Below are 18,822 nucleotides of genomic sequence, written 5' to 3' on the forward strand. Positions count from 1 at the left end.
TACCTACATAGCCGTAATTGGTTCAAACTGGCTTGGTTTTGTTGTCATTGCAAAGGTTGAAAGAAAACAGGGAAACTTTGCCATGAGAGCCAGAAGAAACATAAACTTGGTAAAAGAACTGTTTGAAATGCACAATGGAATTCGTTCAGATTTTCTAGAAGTTACCCCAGGTTATATTATAAAATATAGAAAACTGAGATACAAAAGTGTCAGCAATACCAATTTGCTCTTGACATTCTCTTCAGCTACACCTTTTGTTTCAAATAAAACAGGAAACAGAAAAATCCTCTGCTTTCTATTGATGAAATGCAGAGATGCACGAATTTTCGGTCAACTTACCTTGAGCGATTTTTGTCATCTGAAATTCTTCATCAAATCAGTTCTCTCCTACGAGGAAGCTGGTTTCCCATCAAGGTTTTCTTTTCCCTTTCTAGAGGGCATTCCAATTTCTCAGTTTTCATTTTAAAGTATTCCATATCCCCCATGCCCCCCCCGCCCAAAAACTCTTTTTGAACTAAAACCATAGGGCAAAATCCATGAAATGAGGTAAGTAAATTTGGCACGCGTTTAGTCTTGTCCATAAAACTTTTGGTACATTGTAGTAAATATGTGATTATCCTTGTTTTCCATAACAGTTGCTTTCCAAGGGAGTGGTTAATACTAACATTGGAATGTTTATAGTAAACCAAAAGGCAAAATAGCCGCAGGAAACACTCACAATCTATTTCTGATTGAGATGTAAAAATATGTACAGCACAACACTTTTTCAGAGTTTGGCACAGATTTTGTTGTGGTTGTGGGTAATAGTGCATAAGCAACTGTACAAAAGTATGACTTTTTGAAGTACAGGGAATACCGTATCAGATTTGCTTCCAAGTAAGAAAAGTCCCACAATTTCAAACTTTTGATTTCAGCACTTAACACTTCAAACATATTACAAGGCATTAGTATTGGTTGCTTTTTTTTCTTTTCTGAGCAAGGAAGAAAAAAGAAAGAAAGAAAGAAAGAAAGAAAGAAAAGAAAGGGGAAAACAAAACAACCCCCCCCCCACAAACCCCAAACACACATACAATGTCTTTCTAGTAAAAGGTGTTTCTTCTTCAAGCACAGGTAAAAACAAAAAATGTTGTTCTGCTTTGAGAAGAATGTAGTCTGTATCCCTGCAGAAAAACCAAACATTTTATACCATCTTAGTTAGCTTGTGTGGCGTCAGATACACTCTAACTGGGATAGAGGTGGCAAAATTTTATGGTGCAGGGTTAGAATATAAACAGCAGAGGAGGCTAGAGGGCACACAAATCTGCCACAGGACTCCCCCACCTACAATGGATTTTCACTTTCACTAAAGACCCTTTTTGGATGGGTAACCTTTTTTTTTTTGGATGCATAACCTCTTTTTTGTATTATATATATATTTTTTACAAAACGTTCAAAAAAAAGTCTCTCCCTTTTGAAACCATTAAAAAACAACACATGATACAACCCTTAAAAAAATAAAGGAAGTAAAAACCGAAGAAGCCAGACAGCAAGAAAGGAGTAGCCAGGTTAGTTTGTTTTTAACCCCAGCCAAGCCAGAAAAAAAAGGTAATTCTTTTAGGTAGCTTGCAAGTAATAAGTATTTTCATGCATTCTGGAAACAAAGCAAGAACACTGAGACCCAAAAGAAGGAGCTGTAAAAGGGGAGCGTCTCTCTCATGCAACTTTTTCTTTCACAGGAAGGAGAAAATGAGGAGGAGCGGGCGTAGCAGGTAGTAGGAAAATTAAGGGTGCATTCCAGCCAGTGTGGTGCAGCATTACCTCAGTTTCTCAAATGAAGCCGTCACAGACGGGTCCTTGTGAGTCTGATCCCGGTCTGATCGCTTAACTTTACAGTTCTCATCCCGCAGTGACTTAGAAGTCGATTTATGCCGGTACAGCTTTTTATGGGTAGGCTCATTTTTGGCTAAAGTGCTCAGGTGACTATAGCTTTTATCAAAAAAGGGAGAGGGAATGTCTATGCTATACCCGGGACAGTTGGGGCGACTAGGGTCGCAGGATGCCGCTCGGCCGCCGGCTTTGCCCAAGCCCTTGTTACCCGATTTGTGACCCTTTCCTGTTCCGGGAGAATTGCCGTTCACCTTTTTCTTGGACTCCTGTGACGTTCCAGCCAAAATCTTAAGAGTTTTCAATTTTAGGCTGTTGGATTCAGGTGACCGGAATAAATCCGAGACGTTGTTATGGCCGACGGGTCCCCACAAGGGTTCAATGGAGGCCATCATAAATCTCTGGACATCTGCCATCCCAGATGCAATGTTTGATAAAATATTGGATGGCTCTTCAAATTCCCTTTGATCGTCATCCAGGAGACTGTTTGCGTTTCCGAGGCTAGCATCGGTCCAGCCTGCGCTGTTGTCCCTCCCCAGGGCCCATTCTCCAGGCAGGCCGTTATGCTTCCCTGTCTTGACTGAAGCCGGGCTGCAGTGCTGAAGGGACGCCACCAAGGCCTTTGTGGCTGAGCCGGCATTGTTCGGCAGAGCTGCTGTCCTGCTCCCAGCAGCCTTTTCGCTGGCTGCGCCCTTCCCTTTCCTCGTAGACTTGGGAGACTGCCTCGGGTTTTTGCTCTGCGGCTTCACAGTTCCTTTGTTGGCTTTGGGAGATTTTTTCCGAGTGTTTTTCTGGGGAGGGCTTTGGTTTGTACCCACATTTTTACTCGATGAACTTTTCCGCTTCGATTTTGACACTTTGCTATTGGTGTTAATTTGGCCAGATGGCTCATTAAATGTTGACAAGCATGGGTTTTTTTCAAGGAGGCTGACAGAATCCTCATCGTTGAACATATGAAACTGAAACTGGTGATTATTTAAAGAGAATCCATTATCTGCTGGATCTTGGGTCTGGAGAACCCCACAGTTCCACTTGACCTTCTCAGGACTGTTCAGCACCATCTGAGAGCTGTCTGGGAAACATTTCATGTTCCCCAAGGGCTTCGATTCCGACCCAGTTATCTGCGGGGAAAGATTAGGAGTGTCTGGGGGAGACATTTCTGAAAGTGACGACTGGCGGAATTTATCAGGGGTGAAGTTCGAGATATCTAAAAGATCCGTGGACTCTTTCAAAGGGGTTATTTCATCTATGCTCTGCTGAATCACAAGTTTGGGGCTGCAGTGGGCCAAGAAATCATCGGCGATATCGTCCTCCCCGTCCTTTTCACAAGACTTTAAACTCAGAGAGCTGTAGTTGCTAGAACTGACCGACAACGAGCCCACAGAATCAAAGCTCACCAGCCTCCCGTCGTCTGTGTTGAGGGTGCCGCGCTGGAAGTGGAATTGCCCCTCCCTGTTGTTAAAATGGCACGACTGATAAGAATCCTCTGACTGGGACTGCTGGTTCTCTGGCATGTACTTTTTTTGGTATACCAATTTGCCGCTGCTGAGGCTGACCTGATTGTAGCCAGCAGGCGGGAGGTGTTCCGCTCCCGGACAGCTACCAAACTCTGCCGTGGACAGTGCAGGAGCCTCCTGGACCTCACTGGCACCTTTCTGGCCGTTGCTGCCCCCAGCTCCTTTGCCAGCTGGCCACGCAGTGCCGAAGTTGCTCTGCTCCGCTTCCAAGTGGCTGGGCGACTGCTGCAGCTCCGACTCAGAAGGCGGGGACAGGACGCAGCTCTGGGCGGGCTGCAGAATGCAGAAGGGTTTCTCCCCCTGGAGGGGGCCTGGGAGCGTCTCCTGCCGCTGCGGCTCAGAGGCCTGGGGGCTGAAGTAGGTGATCGCAGCATTGCCTGACAAATCAGAGGCATCTAACAGCGTTTGCAGATACCCCCCAGGGATAAGGGGCACATTGGCAGTGATATTAGCAGATGGAGTGGGCTTGTCTGAAGAGCAGGTGGTGGGCGGGAAAGAAGAATTTTTAGCCACCTTATCCTCCAGGCGCTCTGAAAGCCGAGAGCCGTCTGCAGCACAAGGAACACTTTCATCCGTTAAAGTGGTTGCTGGTTCCTGCTTCTCCAGCGCCGGGGAGGCCTCTGCCAGACTGGCCGCGGCTTTGAGGCGCTTGCATTTCAACCGGGCTTCGCTTTTGAATTTCATCCTGCGCAGCACTTTTCTCTCTGGCCCTTTGAACTGCCTGTCCTGCAGTTTGCACTTGGGCGCCGCGAGGCTGGCTATTTCCCTCAGGTGCAGCCCATTCACACAGGAGGGGGTGGCGATGGCCACGGCCCGCATCTCTTTCGGGCCCGAGCGGTCCTCTTCGACCCTGCCGCAGAGCTGCTTGAGATCGGACGAACAAGAGCCGGGCTTGCTCAGCGGCTGCTCAATGGCTTTGATCCTCTGGATCCGGTGCCGGTTGGCCAGCTTGCCCTTCCGCTTGCGTGGGTGGGGCAGGAAGGAGATCTCGGAGCCGTTGAGATAGAAGTTCTGTTTGTGATAGAGGGCCGACCGGAGGAAGTTCAGCCGCATCTGCCATTTCTCCTGCCAAAAGCTCTTCAAGGGGGCCAGCTTGGCATACTTGCTGAGCAGTTCCTCACTGAGGGTAACCGTGGTCTCGTTGGCGTCCACTTTGCTCAGCTTGACCAGCATGTGCTTCTCCCCTTTAAACCGGTTGATGATGATGTACTTGATGATCACGGGGGGCTCCTTACGGGAAACCTTTCGCCTCTTCTTCGGGCACCACTCGTCGTCGTCTTCCTCCTTCGGCCCATCTGGGGTCCACTCCTTTTTATCCACAATCTTCTCACTCTCGATGGAATCAACATCGTACAGGTAATCGTCACTGTACCTCACTTTCCTCTTCGCCCGCAGCCCGTAGTTCTGTTGGATGAAAGAGCTGGAGTGGTCTCGGGGCAGGTATTTGTTACAATCCTTGAGATCGTGGAGCACATCGAAGGACGATTCCGTGCAGGTGCTGTCATCGCTGAATTCCCCAGAGTCTTCGGTGGAGTTCACCAGTTCCAAGAAATGGTTTCGTTTGGGCCCCATGTACTGCACCCCTTCAGTACTGGTGCAAGATTTGTTTAAGGCAACTTTCTCCCCCTCCTCCTCCTCCTCCTCCTCTTCCTCCTCCTCCTCGCGGTCTGCTTCCTCTTCCCCCCAAATGATGCTCTCCTCAGATTTGAACTGGGAAGGATCAGTTGGCCCTCTAGGGCCCCTCTTCAGGGCAGTTCTGCCCTCCCTTTTCGGGCACCCACTGAAGACGCTCGGGAAGAAGTTGAACTGGGCGTCCTCTTGCAGGGAGCCTGTCTTCTCCCTCACGTTGTCCTGGAAGGACTCATAGCGAATCTTCAAGGAGCAGACGTCACTTCCCAAGGTCGAGTCATCGTCGTCAAACATGTAATTATCCACGTCTTCTTCAGAAAACAGATTGACAGAGAGCTCGTTTTTGGAGCAAAGGTCCAGCAGCTCGATTTTGCTCTCGCTAATGAAGGACTCAAAATAGCCCCATTCCTGGTTGGGATTGGTTAGCAGAGGCTCCTCCCCGTTGCACTTGTCAAGCAGTAACCCCTCGTAATAATTCTTCTGCGTGGGGTCCTCGGAATCGCTGTCCGATTTCTCCGTGTCTCTTTTGTCTGCTGCCCTGGACTTATGCAGAGGGAAGCTCAGGAGCTGGTCCGACAGCAGCTGGTCCCCGTACCTCATGCTGTCCCCCGTGCTCATGCAGTGGATCCCGATGTCGGAGACGGAGCAGGTGTCATAGTCCCTGTTGATGTCGCCCACTTTCAGGCTGATGCCCGGCTCTGCATCGATGCCGTCCTTGGATTCGATGAAACAGCCCAGGCATGTCCGGCTTGGCTGCATCAAGCAGTCCCCCGTGAGCGCCGACATGCTTCCCGGCTCCATGATGGTGAGCAGCGCCTTCTCGCAATCGCCTGGCAGGGACCAGGAGCTCAAGCCCTTCGTGACACAAGAGGTCAGGGAAATGGCGTGCACGGAGGAGGCGTCATCGGAAGCGTGGTCAGGCACATCGACCAGCCTCAGGGGGGAAGGAGGGCTCAGCCAGCAGGGCTTCTTGGGGGCCAGCGTCGGCTGCGCTCGGGGGCACACGTGGCTCTCTTTAGGAGTTGCTGAGCTCAGGGCCGGAAACGGAAGGGCAGCATCTGCAGGCTTCTCCTCGCCCTCCAGGCCGTGGGATTCTGGCAGTAAGGAGGGGGTGGAGAAAGGAAGGAAGGAAGGAAGAAAGAAAGAACACAACACTCAAATGGTGGCGATTTGGACCTGAACCCATCCCGTTTGCAAGCAGTTCTTACCAAACACATGTCGAAAAACAACAGTGGCAACTTTCACTAAGACCACAGTTAGGATTGCCAGATACCTGGAGAAAATATTTCCTGCCACATTATAAAATCACAGAACCCTAGAGTGGGAAGGGGCCATCCAGGCCATCTAGTCCACCCCCTGCTCAGTGCAGGATCAACCTCAAGCATCCAGAATAAGGATCTGTCCAGCTGCCGCTTGAAGACCACCAGTGACCATCTCCTTAGGCAGCCCATTCCTCTGCTGAACTTGACTCATGGAATCCTAGAGTGGGAAGGGGCCATAGAGGCCATCTAGTCCCACCCCCTGCTCAATGCAGGATCAGCCTCAAGCATCCAGGAGAAGGATCTGCTGCTTGAAGACTGCCAGAGATGGGGAGCTCCCCACCTCCTTAGGCAGCCCATTCCTCTGCTGAACTAGACTCCTAGAATCCTAGAGTGGGAAGGGGCCACACAGGCCATCTAATCCCACCCCCTGCTCAGTGCAGGATCAGCCTCAAGCACCCAGGAGAACGATCTGTCCAGCCGCTGCTTGAAGACGGCCAGTGAGGGGGAGCTCCCCACCTCCTTAGGCAGCCCCTTCCACTGCTGAACTAGACTCAGAGAATCCTAGAGTGGGAAGGGGCCATCCAGGCCATCCAGTCCCACCATTATCTAGTCAACCATTATCTGAAAACCAATCTAAGCACTGATAAGCAAGCTAAGCAAAAAATAAAAATTAAACACCTTCAAAAGAGATTCCTGTGAGCATTTCTAGGCAAAACATCCCAGTGGTATGCGTCCAGTGCTTTTAAAAAACTGTCCCTTTATCCCACCTGCTCTGTGGTTTTATTTATTTACCAGAAAGTAAGCCTGCTGTATTTTAAATACAGCAGGCGCTAGCGGGCCTATTGAGTTGGGCGGGGCAAGTGGCCGGCTTCCTGGTGCCTGGCCCCGTACCTGAGGCTGGCCATGGGCCGGCCTGTGAGCCTCTGCTGGCGGCGGCTCTGGCACTGCCGGTGCCGCCTCTTCCTGTTCTCCCCCCTGGCGTAGCGCCTACCTCAGTAGTTGCAGGGTAGCAAATGGAGGCAGGCAGCAAATGGTGGCAGGCGGGCTTGGCAGTGGGACACAGTTGAGGGCGTAGCATTCCTGGCCTCACCGCCGCCGCCATTGCCGCAGGCACTGTGGGCGCCAGCGCCTCCGCTGCTCCTGCGGCTCCCGACAGCCGGTGCTCTTGGCAGCACCGCCACCACAGTTGCTGCGGGCGCTGCCAGTGGGGGCCCGCGGCCACCACCGCTCCTGCCATTGCGTCCCTGCGGCGACATGTCCTGTTCAGAGGAGGGGTGGGCACTGCCACTGGCAGTGCTGCTGCGGTGGCCGCCTTGGCTATAGCTGCCACCGCAGCTGCAGGCTCAGCCGCGGGTTGCTGGTAGTTGTGTGGGGAATTGGCGAGCTGCCCTTCTTGCGGCTGGTGCTGCCGCCGCTGGCTCCTCTTTGCCATGCGGGCAGGCGGCGACCTGTGGTCTCCAGGGCGAGTGAGGAAATGGCAGCAGGCGGCTGCATGTGGCCGACGTGGGGGGGGGGCTGATTGGGAGGCGATTCGTGCCTCCTGATTCGTCAGTCCGATGGCAAGGGACCAATCGCGAGCCGCACTCTGTCGATTGGGCAAAGTGCCTGCCGATTGGGCCCTCTGATCGTCAGTCCGGGGGAAGGGGCCAATTGGCACCCTTCCTCATCCCGGACAGGGCCTGCCCTCGGGGCCCTTACTGCTTTATTTTATCCACTCCGCAGGAGCGGTTAAAGATTTGTATCCCACCTTTGTCACTGTGACTCCAATCTTGGCAAGCAAGTTAAATCCTAGGTAAAGGTAAAGGTAAAGGTATCCCCTGTGCAAGCACCAAGTCATGTCTGACCCTTGGGGTGACGCCCTCCAGCGTTTTTTTGGCAGACTCAATACGGGGTGGTTTGCCAGTGCCTTCCCCAGTCATTACCGGGTACTCATTTTACCGACCTCGGAAGGATGGAAAGCTGAGTCAACCTTGAGCCGGCTGCTGGGATTGAACCCCCAGCCTCATGGACAGACAGCTTCAGACAGCATTTCTGCTGCCTTACTACTCTGCGCCACAAGAGGCTCATAAATCCTAGGTAGAAACCTGAAATTCACATATCTATGCTTTCCAGCCACCTATTATAGAAAGCTGCCCACTCTGGAGGTTTTGGAATGGAGCCTTTGAAGGGGGGTGAGTTCAGCAGAGATGCGATACAAGCCTCCTCCCCAAAGCAGCCGTTTCTCTAGGGAACAGATTCCACGGCCCACAGAAACCCACCCAAAAGTCCACCATCTGACCCACAGAGCAAAGTCTCAAAACATCTGGCACTTGATCAAAGTTGATTTGTTAGACGAAACATACAGGAACAGGTTTCAGTGGAGGTTCGTCACAACAGGAAAACTGAAGAAGACAGTTTGAACAAAGAATCCACAGGGTTTGGGCTCCCTGCCCTAGAATCCAGGGGGGAACCTGGTTCTCAAGAGAAAGTGTTCGAACTCAAGAGGTGAGAAAACAGGTGCCAGCCGGGCTGTCCTACTTCTAGTCACTACCAGGGTTGTTTAACATTTCAAATGGGAACACAGCGATACCACTTCCCTCCGGCAGAGAGGCAAACAGGAAAGATTTGGGAAAGGAGGGGGGGGGGTGGAAGATTCCACCTCCAGCCCTGGAAACCCAAGGGATTGGCATGAGCACATGACAGCTGAACTGTTGTCTAGAAGTCCGTTGCAATTCTAAGTGTTCCCCAGGCCCAAACCCATTGGAATATCATATTGGTTTAAGTACCCAAACAGGTATGAGGATGGGATTCCCAACTAAATCTCCTGATGCCTCCTTTCCTTCTGTACTCTTTCCCCCAATCTACTTCCATTAATTTACTGGGAGATAAGAATGATCAATGTTGAGTCTGTAGTTCTGCCAAGGATCGGAAGCCTGCACCGCAATTGTCCAATGCATGGCTAGATCCCATCTGCCAGATCCAGTCAGTTTAAAGTGAAACTGACCAATCGTGCACATTGGTGGGACGATCCATTGTGGGGCTTTTGTATATAAGTTGGGGTTGGTTGTGAGATTCTTTGGTTCAGTTTTGGTTCTTGTTACATTGTGCCGGGGTCACAATAAAGAGTTGAAATGAATTTCCAATGTCCAGGGTATAGTCTGCATGGGGCTTTTTATCCACTCCCAGTCCAAAAAAATCCTTCCCATCTATACTGAATTCGATTTGCACTTTGATTTGGGGTGCTTTAAATTTTTCCTCTGCAACATGCATGATTAATCTAGAGTGACCCTACCTTTCTCCCGCGATATAAGCCTCGATATTTGAAAGACCAGCTTCATGCCTTTTGCAAATTAACATCCTTCTCTATGCCTCGTAGCAATGCAGTCTTCCCTGATTGGCCAGGGCATCAGTTCAAAGACTTCCTGGTTAAAGGGACTGTGCTCCACAAGCCCTAACTTCTCTCAGCAGAGATTTGCCTCTTGGATGCATATCCCCGTCTTCTGTTGTCTCCAGCCCGTCCCCCTTCAAGAAAAGAAAGAGACTCCTGCTGCACTTGGCTCCTCTCCCCATTCTTAGCTTCCCCAATCAAGTGCAGAACACTTTCTGTTTCAATTGGGGGGGGGGAATAGAGGAAGACCTGAGTTCAAATCAACAGAAAAAACAAGATAAGTGCAGAATCTGCCCTGGTCTTTGAACCCACATGGATATAACACTAAATACTAATACCACTACCCCATCCCCCGGAATGCTACAGCAACTGGAAACACCCAACTATGGCCTTAAAAGTTTGAGATACACAACAGAGAATGAAATTCTTCTTTGGCCCACAATCCTTCTTTTGCAATTAGTATTGCCAGCTCTGAGGTGATAAATACCTGGAGATTTTGGGGGAGGAGTCGGAGGAGGGCAGGGTCTGGGGAGGGACTTCTATGCTTAATAATGATCTATCTTCCAAAGCAGCCATTTATCCAGGTAAAATGATCCCCGTGACCTGGAGATAAGTGGTAATAATGGGAGATTTTCAGCCGCCACATGGAGGTTGGCAACTCTGCTTGCAGTACTCATGTAATAATACTGATCTGTCTTGTAAGGATTACAACAAGAAATGCTGTAGGATTGCTTACTCTGCGTTGTGAGGGCTACTGGTTTCAGTGAGCATGGATCCAGTTGCTTCCTTTTGAACTGAGTTCAGTGACACCATTAAGACCAACAAAGTTTAATTCTGGGTATAAACAAGAATGGAGTGACTTAGCATGTGTAGTGAGATAAGAACCCGAAATCTCTATTAAATCGATGGAGCCCCCAGGGCTTAACAGAGATATTGGGTTCGTATCTCACTACACATACTAGTGAACATTCAGTTCTTACTTTTACGCAGAATTAAATTTTGCTGGACTTAAAGATGCCACTGGGCCCAAATCTTTTTCTGTTGCTTCAGACCAACATGGCTACACGCCTGAATCTTCCTTTTGAAGCATTGTGAAAATCAAGGAGGGGGCAAATCAACAGGCTTAAAGATATGGATCCCATCTGGTAATCAAAGTTACTTACCATCTTCTTTCACCCCATTAATGAGGATAGTTTCTTGGTCTTCTGAGGCACAATCTTTCTCTTGTTGGTCATCCATCAATTTGACCTCGATTTGTTCACTCCATTCTCTGTTACAGCTGCTGGCTTGCCTATATATTAGCAAAAGACCCCAAAACACCCACAATGGGTTACATTAGAAATCAGCTCACAGCTCTGTGAATAAAAGAAATCATCACATATTTAGTAATCTCAATTAGGGGGACAGACATGTCGAAGTACAATAACCTCCCATCTTGTTCTGCTACTGCTTCTGCACAACATGGATATAGTCCCCACAAATGAACTTGGCATGGTACCGGACAGGGGGATCCATTTTCACAGTGAGGATGCTTTTAGGCAGCCACTGATGGGCCAAATAGGGAAGGGAACTGGACTGGCAAGAAAAGGACTGAATGGTCCCCAGGAGTTTTCCCACACAGGCAATGTGCCCTCAATTGGATGTTTTTGAGAAATGGGTTTCCCCCCTACTTCTCCACTCGGGCGTGGTGTGTTTGTGGACCACCCAGGGTTTAGCCAGCTTTTCTCCCATCTTTCTCCAAAACTGCTTTGCTGAGACACTCAGGGAAAGATGACAGTGAAACGGGAAGTGTTGTAGGAGAATCCGGGTTTTCCTGGTCCCCTCCCATGGCAGCCATCTTCCCTGTTGCCAGCACAGCCCGACCTCTCTGGGGGGGCGTAGGGGGGTGTATGCTTTCAATTGGCAGTTAAGTAGCATTATAACAGTGTGGGACTTTAGTTCCTCTGAATTCCCTGCTTTGTTTTGTTATATACATGTGTATATATATATACACAAAAGATATATATATCTTTTCATTTTCCTTCATATCTCCGCAATGAAAGGAGCTAAGGATTTTAAAAAAATGAAAGCTGGGAATTCATAGAGCCTGATAGGGCAACTGTTATACTGATATTCAATAGATGATTCAAGAATCTGAGAAATAAAAATCATGCGAGGATCTGCTTCTCACATAATCTATATGGAAATATCATGGTGTGCGGGGAGGGGATGTAATCGGGCCAACTCCTTGCCGAGCCTTGCCAAACTCCTTTCTCAATTTTGAACCAGTCAGTGATTCCATGCCCAGTTCTCACTGTTGCTTCTTGACCTGCATATAAATTTCTCAAGAGACAGATAAGATGCTCTGGTATTCCCATCTCTTTAAGAACTTGCCACAATTTGTTGTGCTCCACACAATCAAAGGCTTTAGCATAGTCAATGAAGCAGAAGTAGGTGTTCTTCTGGAACTCCCTAGCTTTCCCCATGATCCAGCGTATGTTGGCAATTTGATCTCTAGTTCCTCTGCCTCTTCAAAATCCTGCCTGTACTTCTGGAAGTTCTCGGTCCACATATTGCTGGAGCCTAGCTTGTAGGATCTTGAGCATAATATATATATATTTGTATTTTAACATCATGCTTTATCTGGGATGCATTGTATAATTTCCTCTGTTATATGTCTGGTGCAAACTGTAATAACATTTCTATCTATCTTCTATCTATCTATCTATCTATCTATCTATGCCTGGGGGGATCTTAAGACTTGGGAATCCAGACTTTTCTCCAGCTCAGCCTAACTGCCTGAGTGGCCCGTATGCACACCTGCTTTAAAGCAATCCAAAATTTATCTGGCAGTGAGACCGGGTTCCACCCTGCCAAGGAGCTGATTGGCAAGACTTCAGCTTTAAAAAAGCACACAAAATCCAAAAGCTACGTGTGACTCGAGCCCTGTTTGCTCCGTGCCCATGCTCTGTTATACTGGAGCAATTCCCTTCCCTTCCATGATTTCTCTTCATGCTTAGTTAACCTGCCAAATTTGCCTTTGAGCACTGATTAAAAGAAAGGAAGAAAGGAAAAGAATTCCCCATCCAGTTGTATGAACAAATTTACACATTAGCGATTCACCCAATTAGCCAAAGGTGTCATCATTAGGCATAAAGACATATTGTCTAATTGCCTCTTAAAAATAAATTGAGCTCAGTCATATTTTAAATGTCGATTCTGTATCGCAAACTTCTGTGCTCCGTGTCATTGTTGCTTGTGTGATTAGCAGGCTCTTTCTATGTTGGTATCCTGGTTACAGGGTCAACTGCAGACGTACTTAAGAGGACCAAAGGGGGGGGGGAATTATCTGGACATCTGCCCTGCCTCCTGGGGAATCCACATTTGGTTAAATCTTGGATAATCACGGATGAGAGATGTCACACTGTGGGCTGAAGTATTCTTCTCTAGTGTAGAATTATTTACCCATGAAATTCAGCTGCATGTTCCAAAAGCTCTGGCTGTTACCTGGGCTTAAACAATGCTCGTCTGGGGGTTCCTGGCCTACCTGGATAATAACCGATTCTTCCTGCTCCCACCGAAAACCTCGGAACATTCTATTGTGCTTAGATGTAGCAGTTGTGGAGAGGGTTTTAGTTGCTGAATAGTATTGCTAGGGAAGCATTCCTTCTGTTTTGCAGGTGGGGAAATGACACACAGTCCAAGAGAGGAAATTTCCTGCAAGACAAGTGGTAAAAGAGCAGAACAGCTCACAAGGTGATCAAGATTCCCCCTCAGTTCCAGCAGTCAATAACGGTTAGCATGCTTATATTACTAACAGGGATCCACTTTGCCCCCATTGGTTTTGGAGGGACGATGGGGAAACACAAGGGAGACCCTTTTTGGTGGTGGCTAAATTTTCGTTGATGAGCCTCTTGTGGCGCAGAGTGGTAAGGCAGCCGTCTGACAGCTTTGCCCATAAGGCTGGGAGTTCAATCCCAGCAGCCGGCTCAAGGTTGACTCAGCCTTCCATCCTTCCGAGGTCGGTAAAATGAGTACCCAGCTTGCTGGGGGGTAAACGGTAATGACTGGGGAAGGCACTGGCAAACCACCCCGTATTGAGTCTGCCAAGAAAACGCTAGAGGGCGTCACCCCAAGGGTCAGACATGACTCGGTGCTTGCACAGGGGATACCTTTACCTTTACCTTTACATAAATTTTCGTTGACACTCCTTGTCCCCAGAAATTTAGCTGGATCCCATTCTGTTCATCTTCAGACACCTGGTTGCAAGTTACTTATCTTGGGGCTTTGAGTTTAGTTTTGGTATGACTACTTGGAATATTGCTGACTATTGAGCACTGTACTTTTAAGAGTGACTTTGGATCCTTTGAGGGTAAGAAAGGGTATATATTTATTCCACTCCTCTTTGAAAGAGTCAAGACAGCAATGTTGTTCACCTTTCAGTTTATTCTCAGTTTTTGGCTGAGATTATGTGACTGGCCCAAGGTCACCCAATAAGCATCCATGACCAGTGAAGATTTGAACACCCCCCCCCCCCAAAAAAAAAACTTGCTTGTGTGCTGAGCTGAAATTATGGCACCAGTTGGGTACAAGACCCTGATACGTCCTTGCCCCCAAACTGCATTTCCTCCACATCATCTCTCTGTGTTAATGGTCCAAAAGGAAGACATTTAAAACAAAAGCAAATACCACCTTTTTCTTCTAAAATGAGAAGTCGGTTTCTCTGCTTTGAGTGTGTGTGTGTGTGTGTGTGGAGGTGGCAGGAATGAACATCCAAGTGAATGAAGGATATTAAGGGGATAGACTTTGTGGTAAAGTCGTAATATCCTGAAAGTTATCAGAGTGCCTGGTTTGGCTTGTAGGTGCAGCGTGCTGCTGCGGGTGTGGCCAGAAAACAACAAACAAAGCAAAATACATTCTCCTTGGTTGTACTCAATTAATATAAGAACTATTTATTAGTATACTTAATATTACACATCAAAAGGCAAACAGAACATTCCTTCTCTAATCTAAATAGCTGGATGGGGAGAAAAGCTCCTACCATGTTGCAGACTTGAAGAATGGAGGATAAGAGAGAGAAGAACCACGACACCAAGCTGGCTCTCCAGAAAGATGCTCTGGGTTAGGGAGTACCTGGAGACTTTGTGGGTGGAGCCAGGAGTGGGTGGGATTTGGGGCAGGGAGAAACCACAGTGGAGTACAATTTTATGGAGTTCCCCCTCCAAAGCAGCCCTTTCCTCCAGGGGATCTGATCTCTGTTGTCTGGAGATGAGCTGGAATTCCAGAGGATCCCCAGGTTCCACCTGGAGGCTGGCATCCCTAGAAGATGACTGAGTGCTGCCTCTCCACGTGTCACTTACTAGCAGTAACAGGCCTTCCGTACTGTCCAAGTGCTCTTCAACAGCGGATTGGGATGCTGCATCTTGGCTGATTTGCACCCTCTACAGAAGTATAGCTCTGACCTGGATGGCCCAGGTTCACCTGACCTCTTCATATCTCAGAAGCTAAGCAGGGTCGGCCCTGGATGGCAGACCACCAAGGCAGTCCATGACTGCATCACAGAGATAGGGAATGGCAAACCACCTCTGAGCCTTTCTTGTCTTGAAAGCCCTGCAAGCTGACAATGATGACCTGATGACAAAAGAAAGAAGTCAGGTCTAGTCTCCCTTGCCCAGAAAGTTACTATGCAGCGTAAACTTGAGTATCAGTACTAATTACACAACAAAATTTGAGTCCAAGGGTACCTTTAAGACCAACAAGGACTTATTCAAGGTATGAGCTTTTGTGTGCATGCACACTTCCTCAGGCTGAGAAAGTGTGCATGCACACAAAAACTCACACCTTGAATAAATGTTTGTTGGCCTTAAAGGTGCCCCTGGACTCACATTTTGTTGTACTACTTCAGACCAGCATGGCTATCCACTTGAGTACTAATTATACTGGCCAAACTATGGCTCTCCATTTTGGCAAGGGCTCATGGGAATTGTAGTCCATGGACAGTTTGGCCACACCAGTACAGATGGATATCAAGAAAAAAAATCTCTCCTGTTTCAACTGCTGCCTCTGCAGAAGGGAAGAAAGAGAGGAAACTAGCTGCCTTGGTTCCAGCAGAGGCTGAAGGAGGCTCCTGCCAGTCATCAGGTGGGGCTGGAGTGGAAGGCTTACAACATTTACATTTTTAATTCAGGTTTTGCACCAGGTAAGATGCGCCCTCCCTTGCCATTGTTACTTTCTCCCCCTCCCTCCCAGCTCATCTTGGCACTCATCCTGAATCAAGGTACTTCAAGAGATTTAACAAAATCCACACAGGACCTTGATCTTTCCAAACTGCCTTTAAGGCTTACATTCTTATTCACCTGGCCTCAATTAACAGGCCTCTGGGCTGAAGCCTTGGGGGATATTATAGTAGCTGTTTGACTGCAAATAAATGATACACAATTCACTGGAGCCTAAAAGCAGACTTTTCAGACCAGTTTTAGCCATGATGGCGGACAGCAGAAGCAGATTCTACTCTCTCTTTGCCTCACTTCACTTTTCACCACTATCCATATCAAGATTAAATCCACTGACAATTTAATATGTATTGTACAATACACCTAACCTGTAATGCTGGTCCAAAGATTAAAAAATAAATAAACTGGCCGCTGTTCTGTAGGGTGCCAAGCCAAAACATTTCACTTTGACCAGGCTTTTGGAAACGTCCCATCAATTTTAGCTGTTCCACCTGCAGGGTTTTTAATGGATATGATTTTCAGTTGCTTTGGGAGCAATTCTAAGTGCTGCAGGAAGAAGGTGGACTATTCCAGAAACACAACAAAGGAAAGAAAGAATCTGTCCAATGGCTTAATTAAAGATCAAAAGTTTAAGTCTCTGTTATTTCTTTTATTTACACTTGGATGCTGCCATTTATAAAGAACAGTCTCTAGACTGGAGAGAGGTGAGTAGCGGGGTACCTCAGGGTTCGGTGCTCGGCCCGGTACTTTTTAACATATTTATTAATGATCTAGATGAGGGGATGGAGGGACTACTCATCAAGTTTGCAGATGACACCAAATTGGGAGGACTGGCAAATACTCCGGAAGATAGAGACAGTTCAACGAGATCTGAACACAATGGAAAAATGGGCAAATGAGAACAAGATGCAATTTAATAAAGATAAGTGTAAAGTTCTGCATCTGGGTCAGAAAAATGAAAAGCATGCCTACTGGATGGGGGATACGCTTCTAGGTAGCACTGTGTGTGAACGAGACCTTGGGGTACTTGTGGATTGTAAACTAAACATGAGCAGGCAGTGTGATGCAGCGGTAAAAAAGGCAAATGCCATTTTGGGCTGTATCAACAGAGGCATCACATCAAAATCACAAGATGTCATAGTCCCATTGTATACGGCGCTGGTCAGACCACACCTGGAGTACTGTGTGCAGTTCTGGAGGCCTCACTTCAAGAAGGACATCGATAAAATTGAAAGGGTACAGCGGAGAGCGACGAAGATGATCTGGGGCCAAGGGACCAAGCCCTATGAAGATAGGTTGAGGGACTTGGGAATGTTCAGCCTGGAGAAAAGGAGGTTGAGAGGGGACATGATAGCCCTCTTTAAGTATTTGAAAGGTTGTCACTTGGAGGAGGGCAGGATGCTGTTTCTGCTGGCTGCAGAGGAGAGGACACGCAGTAATGGGTTTAAACTTCAAGTGCTACGATATAGGCTAGATATCAGGAAAAAGTTTTTCACAGTCAGAGTAGTTCAGCAGTGGAATAGGCTGCCTAAGGAGGTGGTGAGCTCCCCCTCACTGGCAGTCTTCAAGCAAAGGTTGGATATACACTTTTCTTGGATGCTTTAGGATGCTTAGGGCTGATCCTGTGTTGAGCAGGGGGTTGGACTAGATGGCCTGTACGGCCCCTTCCAGCTCTATGATTCTATGATTCTAGATTGATTTCCATTTTCAGTGCTTTCATCAGTGGAAAAACGAGTCCTGAATAACAAAATATCCTTATTAGTATAACATATAACAAATAATAATTGGACATGTACAAAAATGTCCATACCCCCACAAGGTTGTTATTAATGAATTCAATATATTCACTGAGAGTGCTGTCACACAATGGCCAACCAGTTCTTCTGGAGGTCGAACCGCAGGGCACAGAGATCAGGGAAGACCCTTGATGTTGCCTCCTGGCACTACTCAAGAAGCTCACTGCATCTGTGGGGGTGAGTCAGTATTTCCCAAATAAAGACGACGACTGTTGCCCCCCACAGCCACCTCGGTCTGGGGCTACTTCTACCCCACTCTGACAAGAACATACGGTCTGAGCCTCAAATCTCCATCTAGTTCAGGCCTTCTCAGCCAGGGTTCCTTGGCAGCCCTGGAAGGGTTTCTCAAATGGATGGGAGTTAATTAATGATTCATATATTTTTAAAAATTCAGTAAATATTTATTAGGACATGTTTACCCACCCACTCCCCCCCAAATGGCCAGTGATGGGCCTGGAGGGGGTGGGAAGGGGAGGGGCGTGTCCAGGTGGGCGTGTCCACAGCTCTGCTTGCCGACCGCATTCTGCACTATCATGCATCTTCTGGCGGTTTCTTGAAGCCCAAAGAACGTTTCGGGGGTTTCTCAGTGGGGAAAAAAGCTCAGAAAGGCTGATCTAGCTACAACAAAAACAGACGCTGCGCTATAGCCTTTATCACATTACAAGTGGATCTATGTGCCTGAAAGGGGCTGGGGAAGCAATGAAGCAACGATTAGAAAATATCTACCAATGCTTTAGCTGCAGAGCTGGAAATTCCTCTCTGGTGGTGAAATCGTTTTCTTTTCAAAGGATATCTGTGTTCTTCAGCAGCTTGCCACAAAAATTGAAAAAGAACTCCAGAAAATTCATTTTAAATCTCTGCGTTGCTTTACGGCTTGACATTTTGACATTTGTCTTTTATTTGCTACAAAACAAGCTGGTAGGAAAGAAAAGCCTCTTTGCAGAAGAGCTGCCGGCAGGGAGAGATAAATGCGATAAACTCCAATTACAACCAGCACCAGCTGAATACAAACTTCTGCAAAAAACCAAAGGTGGAAAATCTCAAGATACCAGAATAAGAGCCGGATTCCAACCTTCAGCTTGTCTAAATGCTGCTCAAAAAGACCTGCACAGATAAGCATACGCCATCTGGTGACAGTGGGTTACTGGAGATTATATTTTGAGAGGGGGTGGGCTT

The 18,822-nt window shown here is 47.8% G+C and overlaps 1 protein-coding gene across 6 annotated transcripts in view; it reads right to left on the reverse strand.

Annotated features, from left to right (window-relative positions):
* Positions 1 to 757: 757 nt before the first annotated feature.
* Positions 758 to 18,822, reverse strand: part of NEXMIF (neurite extension and migration factor) — a 247,202-nt gene continuing 229,137 nt past the window's right edge. For 5 of the 6 annotated variants that reach the window (XM_077308718.1, XM_077308717.1, XM_077308713.1 and 2 more), the window contains 4 exons: positions 13,165 to 13,334; positions 10,802 to 10,929; positions 1,798 to 6,103; positions 758 to 1,160 (listed from right to left, as the gene is read on the reverse strand). In XM_077308718.1, coding sequence (XP_077164833.1) covers positions 935 to 1,160; positions 1,798 to 6,103; positions 10,802 to 10,877 — 4,608 coding nt within the window. In that variant the 5' untranslated portion in view covers positions 10,878 to 10,929; positions 13,165 to 13,334 and the 3' untranslated portion in view covers positions 758 to 934. Of the gene's footprint in view, positions 1,161 to 1,797; positions 6,104 to 10,801; positions 10,930 to 13,164; positions 13,335 to 14,977; positions 15,306 to 18,822 lie in introns of those variants that run through there. The other variant, XM_077308719.1, reaches the window with a different exon arrangement.

Source organism: Paroedura picta, chromosome 13, assembly GCF_049243985.1.
Source record: "Paroedura picta isolate Pp20150507F chromosome 13, Ppicta_v3.0, whole genome shotgun sequence".
Lineage (NCBI taxonomy): Eukaryota > Metazoa > Chordata > Lepidosauria > Squamata > Gekkonidae > Paroedura > Paroedura picta.